Source organism: Electrona antarctica, assembly GCF_951216825.1.
Source record: "Electrona antarctica genome assembly, chromosome: 2".
In the NCBI taxonomy this organism is placed as follows: Eukaryota; Metazoa; Chordata; class Actinopteri; order Myctophiformes; family Myctophidae; genus Electrona; species Electrona antarctica.
This window is the reverse complement of record NC_136807.1, coordinates 45064081-45086771: the sequence shown is the minus strand read 5'-3', so window position 1 is coordinate 45086771 and position 22691 is coordinate 45064081. Positions and strand designations below refer to the sequence as shown.

The window sequence follows — 22691 nt, the reverse complement described above, 5'->3', positions numbered from 1 at the left end:
CCTTTCTAAACATATCTAAAGGGCAACAAAGCAAATAATAAACATGCCAAACACGATCGTGCAAGGTTTCAAAAATTAATGAAGACATACAAGTAATTAGTCAAATGTTAAGAAAAGCCCTGGACAATGTGTATTAACCCATTAGCTATTGAGCTATAGATCTGCTATTGAAAAATAGAAGATCTACAAGCTCATAGCGCGCCACCGAGTGGCGCGCTACGAGCTTGTAGATCTGCTATTTTTGAAAAATGAAAAAAACGACTGACATAGAAACATAGCTTTTTCAGAAAACTGTCAGGATGTAGAAGACATTTTTAGAATCTGATCTCAGGTCAGAATGGCTTAAGAAGTGATTTGAACATGGAATGCCGATGTATAGTTATCATGAACCCTGTAACTGGGAGCGAACTGACTAAAACGGACTGAAACTGCTCAAAGAGGGTTCCCCTACCCACCTGGAACTGTATGACCCGTAACACAATGAAAGTTGATAATAATGAATGTAACAAATAACTTGTAACAATTACAAAATGTACTGTGATGCCCGATGTGACCCGAAAATTCTGAATAAAAACAAAGTTAAAAAAAAAAAAAAGAAGTGATTTGAACATGGATACTGTTATATTTTAACTTCATGTATTATTATAGGTTTGTATACTGTATACTGCCCCCCCGCACCCGCTGGCTGGATGTAATAGCCCAGGACCTTAGAGCATGCAACACCTTGCACACAACAGACCCAGATGGAGAGACCTGGTGGCTTTGGTTGGCTCTACGCGCCCTGAAGTGCAAGAGGACTAAGTAAGTAAGTATACTGTATACTGTACATACATCAGCGTGCTCATCACATCAGTGTGCACTTACTCTGTGATCATTTTCAACGTCATCCCCATACTGTTATCTCCTCTACCTTAGAGAGCAAGAATAATGGACTCATAAATATATACACATTATGATGTGTTTACAGTTTGCGCTTGTTTTCAGACCCCACAATCAGAGTTATTTCAGTACCTCTGATATCCTATAACTGACTTGATATCAGACTCAGATTAAACTCTACTATGCTTCTGGGCTTAAATAATTGTCACGATAAATCAACACAGGAATTTGCTGTGCATAATGCATGGCATCATTTCGTCCCTCAGCAGATCGGTAGTTAATATGTAACCCACACTGGATATAATGCTCTCATCTCCCATCGTGAACCAGTTTTCTGCCCCTTTCAACAATTGTCAATTGAGCACCTACTCTATGATGGGACACAGACCCGTTTCTTGTGGCAATATTTCCACCTCCAGTTTCATGTCAACATACTGCGTACAAGACATTCTTTGAGAGTGTCTGTAGGAGTGCATTGGGGACTACATGTGCAATACTGCCACCACATAACATATGAGGGGTGTTCTCATGAGATGTATGCAAGCTTTGTGTGTTATTATCATGTTATGTTCTACGTGGGTTGGTTAGAATGATGGATATCCATCTAGTTGGGCTACATTGTCAAACCGCATGCCATGTTTCTGCAAGCCATGATGAAGAACATGGGGCATGAGCCAAATGCCTGTAATGGAATGCAAATAGCCATTATAACACACACACACACAGTCACACACACACACACACACACACACACACACACACACACACACACACACACACACACACACACACACACACACACACACACACACACACACACACAGTCTCAGCGAGGGCTCAGGCTTTTGTCTTCACATTTGCAGTGAAAGCAGGAGAGCAATTCACTGAATTGGTAACTGTTGCAAAATGTACTGAACAAAACAGCACTGGATTCACACTGAGGTGGTGAGTCTTAATTTACAGCCTGTTGCAGCACTGAAAACAGAGTCCTTCTAGACTTGACCTAAGGCTCCAGGGTGTCTTTCAAAGTTGATGTGAATTGCAGCTGTGGAATTATGATGAGCCATACGTTTGCGTCCTGTCCTCAGTTGCATTCGTATAAGCAGGTGCTGACCACTTGAATGCTACTACAGAGGGTACGTAGCAAAACAGATGGCAAAGTAGAATCTGCCATAGATATTAACCTTTGGTGGAATGTGTAGATATTAACCTTTGGTGGAATGTGAGCAATTTACAATATGAAACTAAATTAGAAAGACGGTTGCTTCATGGTGGTCATTTCATTGCATCTGTGCACTCTCTGAGTTGCAAATGGATGAATAAACACTGAGAATTTACTGTGCACGTGCACTGTGTAAGTTGGGCTAGCAAGGTCATCTTAAAAACCCCAGCTCGAGTTGCTGAGTTGAGCCCTGCATGGTGACCCTGCGTGTCAAATGTTGCGACCACATGCAGTGGATACGCATGCCCTCTCTGTTGGATTCTGGGAAACATGTTAGCCAAGTGATATATGTCAGTGGCCCTCTGTCAAGCTGGCAACTTTTGACAGCCAAAAAGCTACAGTGATGATGCAGAAACATGTTAGCCAAATGATATATGTGTCAGTGGCCTTCAGTCAAGCTGGCAACGTTTGACAGCCAAAAAATTACTGTAACGATACAGTGCCTTAACCTCATGGGCCATAAATGACCCCACTAATGACTAGTGAATTTGGAGTCCCAAAACCCAATGTAACTTTTAAGAATATCTTACTGTAGTATAATGCCAAGCTTTGTAAAGCTATTCTTGATGTAGGACACCAAGCAGGCCTCAAAAGTGAATATTCATGGGAACGACGTGCAAAACAAGCAAGTAACAGAGCTATTGTCGGAGAAGCCAGCAAACTGGGGCAAAAACATGCCCCATATTAGATGCATGGTACAGTAGCTGGAACTAACCAGCGGGGGCAGACACTGGTTTGTGCCAATGAGATGCACTACGGGCCACGGAAGCACATCACGAGAGAGAGAGAGCAGAGGGAGAGGCAGAAAGGAGGAGAGATCGAGAGATATATGTCAACGAGAGGGAGAGGTGGTTCACAATGTCATTCTGTGTACCAGACACATCAATGTATGGTGCTTTGGTATGGAACAATAGGGGTCACACACAGAAGGCGAGTGTCACAGGGCGGCGATGCATGTTCTCAGCGATGGGACACAAAGGCTTGTTTCTCAGGAGCCTACATGTGTCATGTCATTGGGGCAAAGAGAACACCAGATGTGCAGGAAAGCACATGCCTGTACACACAAGCACACATGTATGTGTGCAGGACACTGAACACATACACACAAGCACACACACGCGCACACACACACACACACACACACACACACACACACACACACACACACACACACACACACACACACACACACACACACACACACGTGTATGTTCTCTTTTAATTTTATTAATGTATTTATTTATTTATTATCTTATTGTTATATTGTTCTGTTAGTAGCCTACATCAACGTTTCGCTGCACCACACCCATTTCCATAACTTCCAGAACCCCCATAAAAAAACACATGTCCAATACCCCCCCCCCCCTCCCCACACACACACATATTTGGAGATGCACTCCCACTTCCTGACAGTAACACACCACACACGAACACACACACGCACACACACACACACACACACACGCACAGCAACACTCCTTCTCCTCTTTCACTATCTCCCTGTCTCTTGTTCACACGCACGCACGCACGCACGCACGCACGCACGCACGCACGCACGCACGCACGCACAGTTTCACTTTCTACACACAGTCACACATATACCAGTACACTCATATACATGCTACTGTGCCGTGTGCTTTCCCTGTCACCCAGCCACGCCCTCCCTCCCTCCTCTCTGTCCCCACCCACAGGCCCAGCTGTCTGCCACACTCACGGCCCATAGGCTGACATTTTCCTCATGACATCACAATTTCATGCAAAGGCATGTGCCACTCGTCTCACGCACATACAGTACACACACATACAGTACACACACACACACACACACACACACACACACACAGTGGCTCTGCCAACTGCTTGTATACACGCAGTCGCGCACACACATGCACACTCGGCAGTCGGCAAGCGCATGCGCAGTCACACGCACACGCACACTCACACTCACACGCAGACACACACGCGCACACACACACACACACACACACACACACACACACACACACACACACACACACACACACACACACACACACACACACACACGGACCGGTCATAGCCTGGCATTCATGCCAACGCCCTGAGGAGAAAAGCCACACAGTAGCAACATGTATGGACAATAAGGCAGCATTCTTTACATGGGCGCCATCGCTGACATGGAGAAATGTGTGTCCTACTTGCAATACTGAATTGATCCTTTTATTTGTACAGTAGTACATCTATGATATAAATGAAAATTAATTAGATTTCACAAAGTTTCCTTATCTATTTAGACCAAGTGTGAAATTAATTCCCTATGTTGAAGTACCATATGTCCGGACATTGCCTCTGCCATTGACAGGTTTTGATATAAAGAAGTATGAGACAGTTTAGATGTTTTTTTTTAACACCAGCTGTCCATTTCATCTCTAACAAAGAGCACTCACTTAGTTACAAGGTTACCGTTAACCAGTGTTTTATGGAAATCAGTTAAGGAACCCCTTTTGGTGTTAGCATTATGTTATGCTTTAGCTATTGATTTTTTGAAAAATCAAAGAACGACTGACATAGAAACATAGCTTTTTCAGAAAACTGTCAGGATGTAGAAGACATTTTTAGAATCTGATCTCAGGTCAAAATGGGTTAATCAAGCAACAATATCTCACGTGTGAAAGTCAGTGCAAGAGGGTTGCATGTATGATGACAAGAGGTGAGCTGTGGGGTTTTGTGACTAGAGCAAAACAAAGCAAACGTGCAACCAAATAAAAAGGGAAGATAGTCCAATATATAGAGCTTTGGGGAACCAAGGTATGTATACTTTTTTTCCCACAGGTGTGGTGGCTTGTCAGAACAGGGTATACTATAGGTGGACAGTGCATGCTGGGAAGAATGAGTGGCAATAGAGAGTATGCGCATGCTTAAAGTGAATGGCACATCGAGTGGCAAAGCAACAGGCAAAGTGAGTTTAACATTGTTTAATGTTGTTTAATGCAATCAGATATGACTTTTCTGTGTGGATGTATGGGCTGTCAAGGCCAGAAAGTAGTTTTTGCCACTCAGTAGGCGTTCCTGCATAACTTCCTGGTTTGATGATGATGTCACGCGCATACCCTCTATACAGAGAGACGGATAAGTGAGAGACAGACGCTCAGGGCCGTCACACATTAATTCTATGTATGCATTAATAGCTCTTAAGGGAGCAAGTGTTGGCTATTTCAGACTGCATGTTCCTTCTGTGTGGATTATCATGCCATATAGACAGTCCACTTTTAGCTACAGCTGACCTTGCATTTTTAGTTACTGCTGGACAATCAAAAATACACTCCCATTCCCCTGTTTGACCAAAATATCATATAGGCCTATAGGCAGACCGATTTATATTTCATCCTGCACCAAACAGTCCTGCACCAAAATATCTGACACCTTGTGAGCTTGTAGATCAGCTATTTGTGTTGTGCTATAGCATTGAGAATGCATTGTGCGTTTAAGTTAAATAACTCCGAAACTACAAATCATTTCAAAGTAAAAAGTTCCAGCATGTGTCTCCACAGTAAGCTGAATTATAAAAAGTGTGAGTTTCTAGGTGAAAGTGCTTTTTTGACGTGCCAATATCTGCCATTGAGCCCCATTGTGTCAAATTTGAAAGCACTATATTTCTAAAACTATGAAACATTTCAAAGATTTCTTTTCAGGCAAACATGTCCACCGTAAGATGAAGCTAAATAGGTTTGAATGGGGTTTCTAGGTGTAAGTGTAGGACTAGTAGCATGCCAAAGTTTGTGCTATTGCCATTGAGAATGCATTGGGCGTTTAAGTTAAATACGGGGGGGACATATTTTGACAGCAGAAACTGCCTGTCATATTTTCTCCCCCCTCCCTATTCCAAAGCCCCCCAGGTACATCATATATTTAAACTATTTTCAGCAATGGTACACTTATTTTTTCAGTGGGTAGATCTTGTTGAGCTGGTCATTTTGAAAGTAGATCTCATGTCATAAATGTGTGGGCACCCCTGATGTAAGACTAGTAGCATGCCAAAGTTTGTGCTATTGCCATTGAGAATGCATTGGGTGTTTAAGTTAAATAACTCAGAAACTACAAATCATTTCAAAGTAAAAAGTTCCAGCATGTGTCTCCACAGTAAGCTGAATTATAAAAAAGTATGAATGGAGTTTCTAGGTGAAAGTGCTTTTTTTGACATGCCAATATCTGCCATTGAGCCCCATTGTGAATTTCTCAAATTTGAAAGCACTATATTTCTAAAACTATGAAACATTTCAAAGATTTCTTTTCAGGCAAACATGTCCACCGTAAGATGAACCTAAATTGTTTTGAATGGGGTTTCTAGGTGTAAGTATGTAGGACTAGTAGCATGCCAACGTTTGTGCTATTGCCATTGAGAATGCATTGGGCGTTTAAGTTAAATAACTCCGAAACTACAAATCATTTCAAAGTAAAAAGTTCCAGCATGTGTCTCCACAGTAAGCTGAATTATAAAAAGTGTGAATGGAGTTTCTAGGTGAAAGTGCTTTTTTGACGTGCCAATATCTGCCATTGAGCCCCATTGTGAATTTCTCAAATTTGAAAGCACTATATTTCTAAAACTATGAAACATTTCAAAGATTTATTTTCAGGCAAACATAAGATGAACCTAAATAGGTTTGAATGGGGTTTCTAGGTGTAAGTATGTAGGACTAGTAGCATGCCAAAGTTTGTGCTATTGCCATTGAGAATGCATTGGGCGTTTAAGTTAAATACGGGGGGGACATATTTTGACAGCAGAAACTGCCTGTTTGATTGATTGATTGAAATTTGTATTAACAGTTTGCAGAATTACAGTACATTTCAAGCACAAACTCAATACAAAGGCTGTTAACTGTGAGTGGACGACCCAATTAAGCATTACACTTGTTTACAACAGGGTCCACCATGTTCATAATTGGAATAATCCCTATTTCAAAGCCCCCCCAGGTACATTATATATTGAAACTATTTTCAGCAATGGTACACTTATTTTTTCAGTGGGTAGATCTTGTTGAGCTGGTCATTTTGAAAGTAGATCTCACGTCATAAATGTGTGGGCACCCCTGTGCTATACCATTGGATGACTCAGCAAAATAAATTATGGAAATACATTCCAAAACACCACATGATCATCTTGGAGAAATATTATTAACCCAGAATGAATATTGGCATGTGCTCTAGGCTTAATTTTCTGTATGCATATTTGTATGCATTTTGTTTTCTTCTGGGGGAGTGGGAGTTTCCCTGCAATGAGCTACTGTACGTTGTCTACAAAACCTTTATCTGTCATGAATGTAATTATTAATTAAAATATTTTACTCGTATCTATAGCCTATTAACTTAACTAATTAATTCAATAATATATTTTCTTGCCAGCACATTCATTGCAGGATTAGGTGTAAAGTGATGGATCTCTCATTTCCGAATGAAATTCTTAAGCTTCCTGAGTCGTTCTGTCGGTGTTGAATGGTTCTCTGTTCTGTGCCTTCCTCTGAATTTTAGCTCAGATAGTGCCGGAGGATAGACTGACTGGACAGTCTGTCCATGCACCTCTTTAGTTCCCAAAACTATTGGCTACATTTTATAATGCTTTCACTTTTCTAATGCATTTATACTGTTATTTTAAGTCACTAATTAAAAGTTTGGAGGAGAGAAGTTGAGGCCTTTAACTCCAAGAACAACATGCCTTACGTCAAGCATGCATGGTGGTAGTAGTATTATAGGTCTGTTTTGCTGCCAGATTAGTGGAACTGGTGCTTTGCAGAAAGTAAATCATGGAATCATGAAGAAGGAGGATTCACTCAAAATCCTTCAGGGAAACTTAAAATCATCAGCCAGAAGCTGGGTCTTGAGCACAATTGGGTGTTCCAACAGAGCAATGCCCCCAAACACACATCAAGAGTGGTAAAGCAATGGCCAACATCAGGCTAGAATTAAGGTTTTAGGATGGCCCGGCCCGCCCAAAGTCCTGACTTAAGCCCCATCAAGAACATGTGGAGTTGTGGACAGTGCTGAAGAAACAAGTCCATGTCAGAAAGCCAACAAATTTAGCTGACCTGCACCAGTTCTGTCAAGAGGAGTGGTCAAATAAGCTTATGGCTATACTAAAAGTGAAAATGGGCGAGGTATAGGCCTACATGTTGTGATTTTGGTTGGTCCCTTAAAGGATCACTTCACCACTTTTCAACCTGTCTTCATATAATTGGTCCTCACTAATGATCATGAGAAAATACCACAATGTTTTTATGCTCAGTCCGTGTCTCATGGGAGGGCTGTGGGCAGTTCAGAAACCCGTCCACCAGTGACATCATCGATGGGGAATCCAAGCTAATAGAAACTGCAGGTTTTCTATTCCTGAAAAGTTGCAATGCGAAAATGGAAGCCATCGTTGTCCCGATAATAAAATACTAAATATGTTTTCAAAAACATCTTGTTTAAAAAAAAATCTGCCTAATGATGATGTCACTGGTGGACGGGTTTCTGAACTGCCCACAGCCCTCCTATGAGACACAGGCCGAGTAGAAAAAAATGGTGGTATTTTATCATTAACATTAGTGAGGACCAATTATATGAAGATAGGTTGAAAAGTGGTGAAGTGGTCCTTTAAAGGAGCATTCAGTGATTTGGGGGATTTGGAAAAAACCCTGGTCCACCCCGGTAACAAGATGTGCACATGCACACGCTCTACAGTGGGGGAAGTACAACAGACCAACAGCACGTGCACCAAGGCCCGCCCCACTCCATCATGATTGGAGGAAGGCCTCTCTCATCCTGATTGGATGAAGACTTTGCCACCCAAAGCCCAAACCGAAACTAGGGTTTTTTGACCCCAGGGGCTCACTGGGGACGGGGAGGAACTCCTTATAGGGTCAGTACACTTTATAGTAGGGTGGATTATCCAAAAAATAAGTGATATTTGAATTAAGTGAAATCACTGAATATACCTTTAAGAGTCTCCATCTAAGCAAGGGTTGGTGAGTGTTGATTCAGTCAGAGAACATGACACCAAGCACCAACACCAAGCAGTATTGCATGACACATTGTAAAGTTTAATACAGACACAGAGAAATATATACAGTATTGGACAGTGGACACATGCCGTGCCTAGAAGATATGTAAACAAGGATAAAAACAGAAATGAACAGACACAGAACATGCATGTTGTATCACCGCGCAGGCGTGCACAGACGTCAGTCTCTGATAAAGTAGTTGAAGTGATGGTCATCGTATCATGGATATCAATATGTTTAAATGGATGAGGGTTTCACCACTGGGTCAACCAGATAAGGCCCAAGCAGATAAGGCCCCAGCACATTTGGTCACATTTTCAGCGACACTAAATAAATGAATAATAGAACCAAACCTCATCATCAAGTAGTAGGCTATAGGTCAAATCTGTCAGAAAATCAAGAGTGCCATGTGTTGGGATAAAGTAGACCTTTTAAGCAGTTACCATTACTTATAAGAGTGTGCACCCTAGCTGTGCTCAAGCAAGGTCACAGAGAGACAGAAAGATTTCTATATAGTGTCTGAAAAAGTAGAGACACGTCAGAATTCTCCAGGACAGACGACCCCTCTGGCCTGCGCTTCAAGGGGCGCCCCGACCAACGGACTGATATGATCAAATCTAATTTGTGATGTAACAGGTCGTATTTGCTTTCATCTATGTCTTTGCTGTCCATATGCATATCACATGACCATTCATTTTGGGATAAGTATCCTGGGCAATCATTAAAATATGCCAGATCTTATGATTCCATGACTTGTGTTTACAGCCTGTTTATTGGACTATCTGATAACTCTCGCACGATAACGACGCATCACATGGCATAAATGTTGTATAAGTGCGTGCGTGTGCGTGCCTCTAGCAGGGTTTTTAGACTGGTCTTGTTCCATTATTTGTGTGTTCTCTAGACCAGAGGAGCTGTGAGGAAGATGATTAATGGTGGCTGGATGCCAAGACAGCTCAAGTTATGACCAAGGCGCTGGGATTATTTCACATGTATGCTGCTTACACGTGCAGATGTACACACACACACACACACACACACACGCTCACACACACGCTCACACGCTCGCATGCACTTACAGTAGCTCACGTTAAACTAAAGCCTGCACACAAAAAAGTAGGTTTATGATCATGGTAATTAAATAAATATGAGACAAGCACAGTATACCGTATTATGGTATACAATAACATTTGTACAATACATATCATAACATCATTATTATCTTTGCTGGAGCATGACAATGACGTGTGTTTGTTCCACTGCATATTAGAAAGACTTCTGTGTAATTGTGTGTGTGTGTGTGTGTGTGTGTGTGTGTGTGTGTGTGCGTGTGTGCGTGTGTGCGTGCGTGCGTGCGTGCGTGCGTGCGTGCGTGCGTGCGTGCGTGCGTTCATGTGCCTGCGTGCGCAACTGAGCATAATGTGTTTATCGCTGCACATATGTGCTCAATCTACAGTAGGATGAGGACCACATTCTGTAGGCCCTGCCCTGGAAGTGACTCCTCCCTTTCGCAATGTACAGAATGTTGCGCAACACCCTCCTATGGGAGAGAGAGGGGGAAAGCCCCATCCTGAAGCAGAGAGCGGGAGAGAAGGAGAAACAGATTGAAATGCGCCTGAGCCTGAGAAATGAAAGGGAAAGAGTGAAAGAAAAAGGAGAAAGAAAGGGAGAGTGACAGAGCAAGGGAGTGAAATTGAAAGAGTGAGAAAGAGAGAGGGGTTTGGGGTTTGGGGGGGGTTCTGCTGCTGCTGCTGGCTAGCGGCTTCTCAGCCATGGCCCGTAGCTTCCCCATCTGCCCCTCTCAAAAGACTCCATTGTTCCCAGCAGTCTGAAGTGAGAGAGTGAGCTAAAGTGTGCTGTGAAGCCTGCCGGCGTGGCTGAGGCTGGGGGTACTGGGCGTTGGGCCGCATGCCTAAAACCACACGGAGGAGAGAGAGCCAGACACAGGGTATCTCTGTGCAACTCACGGCCCACTGTTGGAGCCTTGCCCTGGCTTAACAGCGCCTTATGAAAAACTCCACAACATGACATAAAAAACACACCTAACTGTCAAAAGGGCTCAACCGACCTAACGGTCCAGGGCTGTATCTTCCAGTGCCATGCTCCCCTGGAGACCATATTTGGTGGTGTTTGTGAGTAAGGGAGGTGTATGTGTGTGTTTTTAATTTTATGCAATGCACGAATGAGCCAATCAGAGAGGGTAACTGGATGCTGCCCCTGTGAAAGGTGGTTAATGAGTATGTTTTCACTTCACTTGGAGATTGAATTTAACGGTATTTGTCTAAGTATTGGTCTATTTGGTTAAGATAGAAGACAATTTATAGAATATGTTGGTTTTTAACATCTACAAAATGTAATTGATGACAGTGTTGAAGACATAGTGTAACAAAAAAACCCAAAGGAAACTCACAACAACAAGCTCATGTAATATTTTGTGGAGTGTTTTCACTTTTTTATTGAAACAGTATGAACAAAAACACTGCAATTAAATAAAATGTTTCAAACAAATCAGAGCCAAAAAAAGAAAGAAAGAAAAAAAGAGAATTAAAGACCTAGAGTTGATAGTATGTGGCAAAAGCAGGGGAGAGGAAGGAGGAAACCAAAAACAGACATCGTCGCAAACATTTGCAGTGTCTAAAGCCTATTCATTAAACATTACATCACTCATTCAGTGCACATATTATTAAAACTGAGTTCATAAAGCAAGCGGAGCGAAGCAAAGACTGCAATTATTTGTACACCCGTTAATGACCATGTATACAATTATGAAAACAACAACAGAAACATAATGGGCATTGCTGCCTAATACTGTGCACTCTAAACCAAGTGCAACATGAAATGTCTTCCTGTGTGCATGCGTTCTGGGGTGAGCTCAATGTTCGAGAACCGTGTGCGGTTAGTTGTTTTGGAACACTACCCTAACTATTAACAGAAGTACTATGAATATTACATCGTAAAGACAATGCTAGCACTATGCCAGACCAAAAACCGCTACCTGTGTATAAATGTACTTATGGAACATGTTTGGGAGAGAGAGAGAAAACCAAATATTGTCGAAAGCTGTTCTTTTTTTTGGAATGGGTGGCAGTTAATTATACGTATTATATATATAATATAAAAAAGGTACAGTCAATTCACATTAATGCACTTCAAAATGTCAAAATCCACCTAACTACCCAGGGAATACCAGAGACAGTGGCACAAACCCTTCTGCTAAATGTCACAGATATGTATTAGGTTTTTATATGGCAGTGTTAAAGCAGGCAGAATGTCACGTTACTCTCGCAAATGAGGGTGCCTTTTCTTTTTTTTTTTTAGCTTCAAGCCCCTCGCTAGCCCTCAAAGCACATGAGTGCTATGTTGGGACAACCTCTGCACACAGTGCTTCATACAGTTGGCCAACTTGTCAATTTTCCTTTCTTCTGCAGAGGGACTTACTCGCGCCGAGGGGTGTTTTTAAACGTATGGCCCTTTGTTGGCCATGACAACAATAGCCACACCAAAAGGCTGTTTGTACTGTTATGTACGGTGTGTTAAAATGCTTAGAATAATGCAACCGCAAACATGTGAGAAAGTCGTTAACTGTAGACTATGCGTAGTCCCTTTGTATGGTATATACATCCTATGGAATTCATAACATTCTCGCCCGCTTCCTGTCCCGCCTCCATCTCGTTTTATTTTGTTTTCATGATCATTTCCTTAAAATTCGTACTTTTTTTTTGTTCAGGTCCTTTTCACTGACTCAAATGCAAATCTGAGTCACTGCAAAAAAAAGAAAAACCTTGAGTTTTTTTTCTAGCACAAGTCAGATAATCCCTTACACACTTATTTTTTTTGAATGGATAAGAAAGGCTGTGAAATTCTTCGAGGCATCCTGTGGCCATCTTGATTTGTTCTGTCCATGGGTTTGTTGGCTGTCGGGTATAAGGCCGAGAGGGGGAAGGAGGGGGGTGACAGAGTCCCTTTATATCAGTGACTCCAGGGGTTTCTGAGAGGGGGTTGGGGGGACTGGAGGTAGCCACTTCTTCTCCACCTTTCACACAGACATAAACACACACACACACAGTCACACACACACACACACACACACACACACACACACACACACACACACACACACACACACACACACACACACACACACACACATACACACACACAAACGCACACACACACACAAACCTCCCACCCCCTCTTTTTGGCAACAGTCCAGAATCCTGGTTAGATTAGACTAGTGCTGGTAGGCATGCTTGTTTAACGACAGGAAATGACATCACAGTTCAGTAGTTCAGAATTTCCAGAACTTGGATCGCTCTTCCTTTTTCGGGGCCTTCTTCCTCAAGGGCTGCGGAATAGAGTTAGGAGAAAGAGAACAGCAGTTCAATAACAGGTGCAGTCTGAAGTCTGATGGTTGAGGGGGAAAAAGGGAATAAAATAAATTCTAGTGTTATCTGTTTGTATATAATTTTATTTAACCTTTATTTAACCAGTAAAAACACATTGAGACTGCGTCTCTTTCACAAGTGGGAACTGGCCAAGAGGCAGAAATAAAATTACACTTCAATAATAATCAAAGTTAACTCCAAGGAGCTGTTTTATTAGCCACATAAACCCATACAGTATGTATTGAGAGGAATCCCCCAGGGGTGTATACTAGGCCCTGTCCCTTTTCCATCTACACCAAATATCTTTGCCTAATAGAAGACCTACAAGCTCACAAAAACACATTGCAATGCAGCGCGTTGTGGGCTTGTAGATCTGCAATCTTTACCGAAATGTTCGCGCCAGAATAGGGGCGCTAGGGTTCATGTGGTTAATGTCGTGTCATTATGTGCTACTCATCTTTAAAAAAAGGGGAAACAAATAAAATAAAAGGGGAGATCCAAAAATGTAGTTTGTAATTTTGGGATTAAAAGGTCAAACATGTAGAACAGCCAAACAGTAGGCATTGCCATTAGGCTTGGATAAAGGCTATTGTGTTTAATAAGGTTTTATTAAGGGAGACAACTCTTTTTTTAATTCTGCAACACATATGATTACCCCATTTGAGCGTAGCTTAAGTCAGCTCACAGCTGTAGGCGGTATGATCTGGTATATACCTTTGCAAAATAAGACCAACAACAACAGTAGAGACACTCTTAGAATTAGTTCTAGGCGATAAACAAAAAACGAAATATTTTAAGATGACAGAGCTTCAGTGTGTTGCTGCTCTGCTTTGAACCAACATTAATTCCCTGTGGCCGATGACACTGTCAAAGACACTATCTATTCTACGCCCTGTATACTTAGTTGACCGGAGTCACCCAGGGCTCTATACTAGATCTTCTTGTATTTCCCTCTACACCAAATCAAAAGTATAGGTAAGCTGATGATGTAAGGCTAATGCACTTGATGCATACAAGGCAGCTTACTGAATTGAAGCTAAATTTGTAGGCAAAATAGAAACACTTGTCAGACTGAATGGACAATGACATTTCATCATCAGGCCATGGGGTTGTGTGTCAGTCAAAGAAGCAGCAACCTACCAGATTGAAATGTTTGTTTGCTTTTTGTTTATTTGTCTGTTTTTTTTTTCTTTTGCGACAGGCGGCGGGTTGTGTTACGCTATTATGTCTGTGACACTGGACCACGGTAGTTGAGGGGTTAAAAGGATTAGCCGGGGAAAACAATGAAAAAGTCAAAATTACAGAAAGGCTTCTCGAAGGCTTTTTGTTCTTGGCAGGGGGAGACCTGTGACATAGAAAACGTTTCTCCGTTAGCATCACATGCTAGCATCCATGTAGACAGTATTACAGTATTCTCAGGGGGGGTGTGGTACATGGAAATACAGTGGGCTGTTCCTTTACTCCCATGAGGGAAGGTCGTCAGTGCAATGCATTCAGCCCTACATGGAGAGCAAGTATGGTCTAAAATAAAAAAATCCTTTCGCAGTTTGAGCTGGGTGAGAGAGTTCATCTTATCACAGTGAACAGCATTCTCTTCAACACCCATTACGTCACTGTGTTGCTGTTATTTCAGGTATTCCGTCGTAGAGATTTCTAAACTAAAGGCTGATTCATAGTTTGTCGCAGTCTCATGCCGAAAATGGGCGATCTACAAGCTTGCAATGCATCGGGAGGCAACGCGTTGTGCTTGTAAACCGGCGGCTATACATCCGGCATGAGGCGCTGGCCTGCAACAAAGTATAAATAAAGCATGAATGTGTTCACAATAAAGCATGTGTTCACTCCATATCAAGAGGCAGTCAGTGGTAATCACTGAATGTTAATTCAACTCAGAAAGTGTAAAAATTGACCGGTAAGAGGGTAGTAGCAGAGATAATAAGGCTATCATCTCTGTGCTGGGTGCTTCTACTTAAGCATGCTTACATGCAAAGACGGATGTAGTCAATAATTCAGTGCATTTCAATTCCATTTTTCACTTCGTCATATTCACCATATAATAATATAATAATACACAAGTGCAGTAAGTAGTATAATGAACAATTGTACATTTCCACATTTGGAGGTAATTTGCAGAATTTCAGGAACAGGAACCACACCTCAATCACGTCACTTCCATTCTCCCGTAAATGGTCTCCTGAAGGCAAATGTATGCTTTGTCTCACAATGGTGTCAGATGCAAAAATAGCAGACCTACAAGACCTCACAACGCGCTTGTTGTGAGCTTGTAGGTCTGCTATTTTTGCATCTGACACCATTGTGAGACAAACTACGATTTGGGCTCTACCCTCTTCACTCCCTTTCGCTCTCGCATTCAACACCCTTCCCTTCCACACGTAGTACAGTTGGGTGCCACCGATATTGACCCTTATCATTTGACCCATTTATGCCTGACCTCAAAATAAAAAAAAATCCTTCTTAATCCTCCAGTTTTCTGAAATAAATATTTTCACGATTTTTCAAAAATAGCAGACCTACAAGCTCGTAGCGCGCCACTCGGTGGCGCGCTATGAGCAAAAAGAAAAGGACAATATCGATGGCCTCCAACTGTATAAGTTCCCCGTTTCTTCTACGCTCTACTCTTTACTATCCGTAGGGCCCTGAGGCCACGGGAACTACGGCAGACTCCCGAACATGTCAGCCAACAAATCTCACACTTTTCATTTTTCTTTCTTTGTTTTTTTCAATAAATGCGCTAAACACATGTTGACTGATGGTGTGGTCCTTGCTCATGAAATGTTTGCGTACTGTAGCTGTGTGTTTGTATACAGTATATGCGTGCGAGTGTCTGTGAGAAATAGGTGATTTACTTACGAGTATTTGCCCATCCTCCTCACCAAGGCGACCACCACAGCAATGACAATAACTACTGCCACCAATGCGCCGATGACAATCCCCACTACCTGACCGGAACTCGCACCCTCTGTGAAACACAAAGGAAACTCAGTTTTGAGCTGTTTTTATGAAAATCAACTACTTGATGGAGTTGATGCCTGAGCAAAAGTGTCCATGAATGTAAAAGCCATTCCAAGCAGTTACAATTACAAATCAGAATCACAGTGTATTTGCTTGTCACTGTAGATTAGCTATTTTTGCTGAATGGTCATCCCAGAATAGAGATGCTAGGGGTTCAAATAAATGTAGTGGAATGTGGTTTGCATTATTTGAATGAATAGATAAAATAACAAACATCTCCGGCATAATGAAACCCCAATTCAACTCGTCAATGCCCGACCAACAACGCCCCCACACCATCTCTCACCCTCTGTGCCCTCCTCGACCACCACATTCTCTTCTGTCTCCACAGGCACTTCGGGGCCGGCCACCACCTCGGGCTCACCCTCGGGCTCCGCTTCCTCCTCCACCACCTCGGCGTCCACAGCGGGGGCGGCGGGAGCCTCGGTCACCACCACGGCGGGCTCCTCGGCGGCAGGCTCGGGCTCGGCCTCGGCGGGCGCCGCCGGTGCCTCGGTAGCCACGACCGGTGCCTCCGTCTCCACGGCAACGTCCTCCGGTGCGGCCTCGGCCTCGGCAGCCTCGGTGGCCACGGGCTCCTCCACCGCCGGCGCCTCCGTCACCACTTCCTCCGCGGCGGCTGGCTCGGCTTCGGGTTCGGGTTCGGCCTCAGGAGCGGCGGTGACGACGGCCTCCTCCTCTTCCACTATCATGGCCTCCGTGACTTCAGCGGGGGCTGCGTCGACCACCTCAGGGGCATCTGTGGCCACTCCTCCCAGTTCCTCGGGGAGCTCCGTGGGGCCTGTGGAGGAGGTAAGGAGGACAGGAGATAATGGAGGTCAATTGACAGGTGCATGATGGGTGGGTAGACGGATAGAAGAGCAAATAGACCACTTAGTGTATATGTATATAGATGTATGATATATGGATAATAGAGGGTATGTGCATGCATAAAGTGAGTGGCAAATTGAGTTGCAAAGTGAGTGGCAAATTGAGTTTAACATCGTTTAACGTCGTTTAATGCAATCAGATAGGACTTTTCAGTTTGGATGTATGGGATGTCAAGGCCAGGAAGATTTGTTTTGCCAGTCAGCATAGACGTTCCTGCATAACTTCCGGGTAAGACGATTGATTACATGCGCATACCCTCGTATTGATACACAGACAGGAACATATACAGTATAGGGAAGATAGATAAGACTTGAAGTCAGATAGACAGATTGGCTGAAAAAACTACCAGGTAATTATTCGCATTCCTACATGGCATCATCATGCTGCTCTCCCTCTCCTTCCTGCTCTCTCTTGATGCCCCTCTCTGCTCCCCATGTCATCTATCCTCTCCTCCTCCTGCTCCTCCTCCCTTCATCATGGCTCCCCATGTCATCTATCCTCTCCTCCTCCTGCTCCTCCTCTCCTCCTCCTGCTCCTCCTCTCCTCCTCCCTTCATCATGGCTCCCCATGTCATCTATCCTCTCCTCCTCCTGCTCCTCCTCTCCTCCTCCTGCTCCTCCTCTCCTCCTCCCTTCATCATGGCTCCCCATGTCATCTATCCTCTCCTCCTCCTGCTCCTCCTCTCCTCCTCCCTTCATCATGGCTCCCCATGTCATCTATCCTCTCCTCCTCCTGCTCCTCCTCCCTTCATCATGTCATCTATCCTCTCCTCCTCCTGCTCCTCCTCTCTTCATCATGTCATCTATCCTCTCCTCCTCCTGCTCCTCTTCTCTTCATCATGTCATCTATCCTCTCCTCCTCCTGCTCCTCCTCCCTTCATCATGGCTCCGTGGAAGAAGTGACGGCACGGCTGCTGCTACTACGCCCCGTGACTGAATAAACGTACACGCATCCTCCATTCACCCGCCCAGGCCACTCTCCCCCGCCCGAACCCCAACACCAACACCACCCAGCCTGCTCCTCCATCCTGCATGCCGTTGAGGCTCCGTGGACGTCCGCTCACATGCCACATCCTCTGCCTCATTTCCTGCAGAGGCCCTGCTGCCATGGCGGTTACTCACTGGACGATGGGAGTGCGCGCAGGAAGGCATGCATGGCAGACATGATTTAAGAAAGAGGAAGAGAACGTGTTTAAGTATGTGGCCTTGTGTGGGTAGATTAGAAGGTTGACGGGCCGGGGCTGATTGTGTGAGGAGCCCAACAACCCAACCAACCAATCGGCCATTTCTTTAACAATCTAAGGAAGTAAGGAGATCCTCCTCTCAGGGGAGTTTGTTGACGCTTTCTAGAAAAAACACCTTGAAGAATGTCACTCGTGACCTTTCAAAGCTGGTATGCGAGGCAACTTTGTCTTTAACTACAGTTGAGCGTTTACTTTTTGTCTTAATTACCGGTGATAACGTAAGGTTATGCATCTTGGCTACGTTTAAACACAGGGTTGTTAGCTTAAGAGACTGCTTGCTAGCAGGGAAAATGTAGTCTGTCACTTGGTTCAACAGTATGAGGACATGTATTTATCCCTGTGTCTTTCATCAAGTCTTGGTCTGCGAAGGGCCTTAGTGAAACCTAATTATTTCCCTTCCAATAACCAAGCCCTATCTCCCAACATCCTCCAAGCCACAACTAAAAGCTTAGCCTGGACAGCGCTCCTCCGAAATTAAGGAGGTAGATTTCAGTGTGGCACCAAAATTATGGCCTACGGTTAACTTTCCACTGGCAAGATGTTGGCCTGAAATCTCCTCTTTTCTCCCCGAAAAAAAAGCCCTCTGGCCTTCGAGTTCGCTGCCTCTTAAGAACCTCTCCCACTGCCGGCACCAGAAATGAGTGGTCTTCTAAACTTAGCATGTGACATCATGCTCCCTCCATCCCAAATTTGTCCCAATTGTTCGGGAATACTTGCAATAAGAGAATACTTCGCGAGAGTAAAAATAACTCTGAATGTCTTGGCTTGTTTCGACAAACCAGTGCTGTTGCACGCCGGCCTGTTCATTAGCAACAGGCGGTGATAAATATAACAAAACATTTGTTCTGCCCTCCCTGCAGCATAAGAGCAGTGAAGGGGGCTTTTTTGAAGGCTCTCTCGGACCCCGGCCTTGTTTGTCTGGAATGTCTGCGTGCGGCGATAAAGCGCTCCCAGCTTCAGTGAGAATGGCCTTGCGCTATGTGTATTCATGTCCGCCACCCGCACCCCCCCCACCCCCCACACCCCCAGCTTTGGGCATGCGGCCTCCGCTAACAATTGCTGTATTATGTCTGCAGCACCCACAATTAGCTCTAAGTAGTATTTCCTTCCCACTGTGCCGGGCGGCCCAAGCTAATACAGCTGCAGCCATGAGTAAGAGCCAGGATCGCTGCCCAACTGTCTCTGCCTCCCTCTCGCTCTCTCTTTTTCTTTTCTCTACCATTCTCTCTCTCTCTCTCTCTTTCATCTTTTTTTGCGTGTCCCCACTTTCTACTCTATCCACTCCTTCCTTTAATAATCTGTGTCTCCTCTCTCTTATAGTTCTCGTCTGTGACCCTGCCACTCCCTAGGGATCGGCCTGTTGCTTGCCTAGTGTTGAAGCCTGGAGAAAGCTGCGTCCCTCTGGGAGAGAGAGAGAGAGGGGGGACGCTGGATCTTTTTTTTTTTTAAACTTGTTTTTGTTTCTATTCCCAAACACTAATTACTTACACATAGACATGCAGTCTCCACTGTGTCCAAGCGTCGCACGCGCACACGCACACACACACACACACACACACACACACACACACACACACACACACACACACACACACACACACACACACACACACACACACGCACACACACGCACACACACGGGGGAGTGGGAATCATATATTATTCTATTTTGACAGATTTTAACTGATTATAATTGATGATCTTTAACCATAATAGTTTTCAACGTCCATGACGTGAAGGCAGATCACTGAAAGGAGAGTCAGGCAGCGAGCGGGGTTAGAGAGAAAGGGAGAGTGAGCAGGGGAGGGAAGTAATTAAGTGCATTTACTTAAGTACTGTAGTTTAGTACTGTAGTTGAGGCATTTGTACTTTACTTGAGTAATTCCAATTTTCTCTACTTTTACTTCCACTCGACTACATCTCGGATGCAAATATTGTACTTTTACTCCACTACAGTTATTTTAAAACGAATTAGTTACTAGTTACTTTGTAGATTTGGATTATTATTATTACAAAACATACATTAAACACTTCAGCCCTATTTCGTCCATTTAAAATAGCCGATCTACAAGCTCACAATGTGTCGCCATGCATTTTGAGCTTGCACTGTAGATCCGCTATTTCCAAAAGACTATTTTACATTTGAAAACGTTAAATGGGACATTCTGCACAATGATTACTTTAACTTTGGGTGCCTTAAGTACATTTTGAAGCCAATAATCTTTTTCTTTTGTGACCGTAGGTTTACTTTTACTCAAGTACGTACATATTGAATGCCGGACTTTTACTTATAACAGAGTATTCCTACATTGCAGTATTGATACTTTTACTTTACTGTACTTTAAGTATAACATGCGAGTATTTTTCCCACCACTGAGAGAGAGAGAGAGAGAGAGAGAGAGAGAGAGGGAGGTTGGACTAGGAGGGGAGATGTGGAGGAACAGCATGTTTCTAAAGCCTAAGCAACAGAGAGCCGGATGGCTTCCCCCTCGTCCCTTCCGCTATCTGACTTATATTCTGTCTCCTTGTTCTCCCAGAATACAGGCCCTGTTCTGTCTCTGATTTACTGTCTCATGCTATTCTCCACTCACACGGCAGATGTGTGTGTGTGTGTATGCGTACAGTATGCGTGCGTTCGTGTGAGCGCGCCCGGCCCGCGTGCGAGTGGTCAAAAACGTACACAATGTACGCGAGTTAGTATGCGCACATGTACACCACGTGGGGTTAGCATGTGGGTGTGTGCGCCTGTGAGAGAGGGGTGGGGGGGGGGGCGGGGGGAGAGGGGGGGCGGAGAACACGTGATTTTATGCTCGTAGATCAACCGTTTGGCTCAGTGGCACTCCCGCTGGGCTTTATATACGTCTGTCCAGATCACATAATACCGACTGCGACGAGTAGGAATAATTATAAGGCACAGAGGGGCAAAAGAACCAGATGAAATAAAGATAAACACATTGGGGGAAACTGCATTTGAGAGGCAACCTTTCTTGACAGAGCTGCTTTCCAAACAATAATAGAACAATTTAATACTGCATAAAACCAACAAGCTGAATAAAATAAGGAAAGTGGTTGTAACGTTTAAACCAAATGACACACACGAAAACCCTGTCTGTAAAGCACATGTTTTTTTGTGTTTTGTTTTGTTTTTAAGACATAACGTAAAAGATGACACCGATTGTGACCCAGCACGACACTGGCTCCAAAACTCCCCTTAAACAGGCTCCTTATGGGGGGACGGGGGGGACGGGGGGGAGGGGGGCAGGAACTGTAAAAGGCATTGCAGGCAGACAAAAGGGCGAGCGAAAAAGAGTGGGAGAAGTGAAAAGAGAGAGAGCACGGCAAATGACTTAAGCCTCAACTATACATACTGTATAGCTGATCTACAGTACAGATCTACAAGCTCACAACAATGTGCCACGGATTTGTCTGCGTTGTGAGCTAAGCTTGTATATCTGCTATTTACGGCATGCAACGCCAACGTGAAACTAGGTGTATAAATCAGAGAGGTGGCACGGTGGAGAGAGGCAGGGAAAGTGAGAGAGAAAGACGAGAGATAAGCAGAGAGAGAGAGAGAGAGAGACAGAGAGAGGGAGTGTGTAAGAGAGATATACAATGTGAGACAGAGGAGCAGGGAGTAGCAAGACACATCCATCACCTGCACAATCAGCTGCCACTGAGGCACCCCATGTGTGTGTGTGTGTGTGTGTGTGTGTGTGTGTGTGTGTGTGTGTGTGTGTGTGTGTGTGTGTGTGTGTGTGTGTGTGTGTGTGTGTGTGTGTGTGTGTGTGTGTGGTGCATGTGTATACCAGACATGCATGCCTGTGTGTGTGTGTCTTGCGTAGGTGTTTATGTTGAGTTTCTATACACGGTGTTGTGGATGTGTGTGTGTGTGTGTGTGTGTGTGTGTGTGTGTGTGTGTGTGTGTGTGTGTATGTGTGTATGGCTACACAGCAAAACTACTTTGAGAGTGTAAAAACTAACACTGTGCACACATGGCACTAATGTGAGTATCACGTGCACACATACAGTACACACGTCGCACACAC

At 44.0% G+C, this 22691-nt stretch overlaps 1 protein-coding gene across 1 annotated transcript; it reads right to left on the bottom strand.

Annotated features, from left to right (window-relative positions):
* Positions 1-11539: 11539 nt before the first annotated feature.
* pdpn (podoplanin) lies at positions 11540-18510 on the bottom strand (the record flags this gene model as incomplete). The annotated part of the gene is made up of 4 exons (XM_079515674.1): positions 11540-13459; positions 16371-16479; positions 16819-17313; positions 18366-18510. The coding sequence occupies 4 exons, from the start codon at positions 18508-18510 to the stop codon at positions 13453-13455; spliced, it is 756 nt and encodes a 251-aa protein (XP_079371800.1). The 3' UTR covers positions 11540-13452.
* Positions 18511-22691: the final 4181 nt, after the last annotated feature.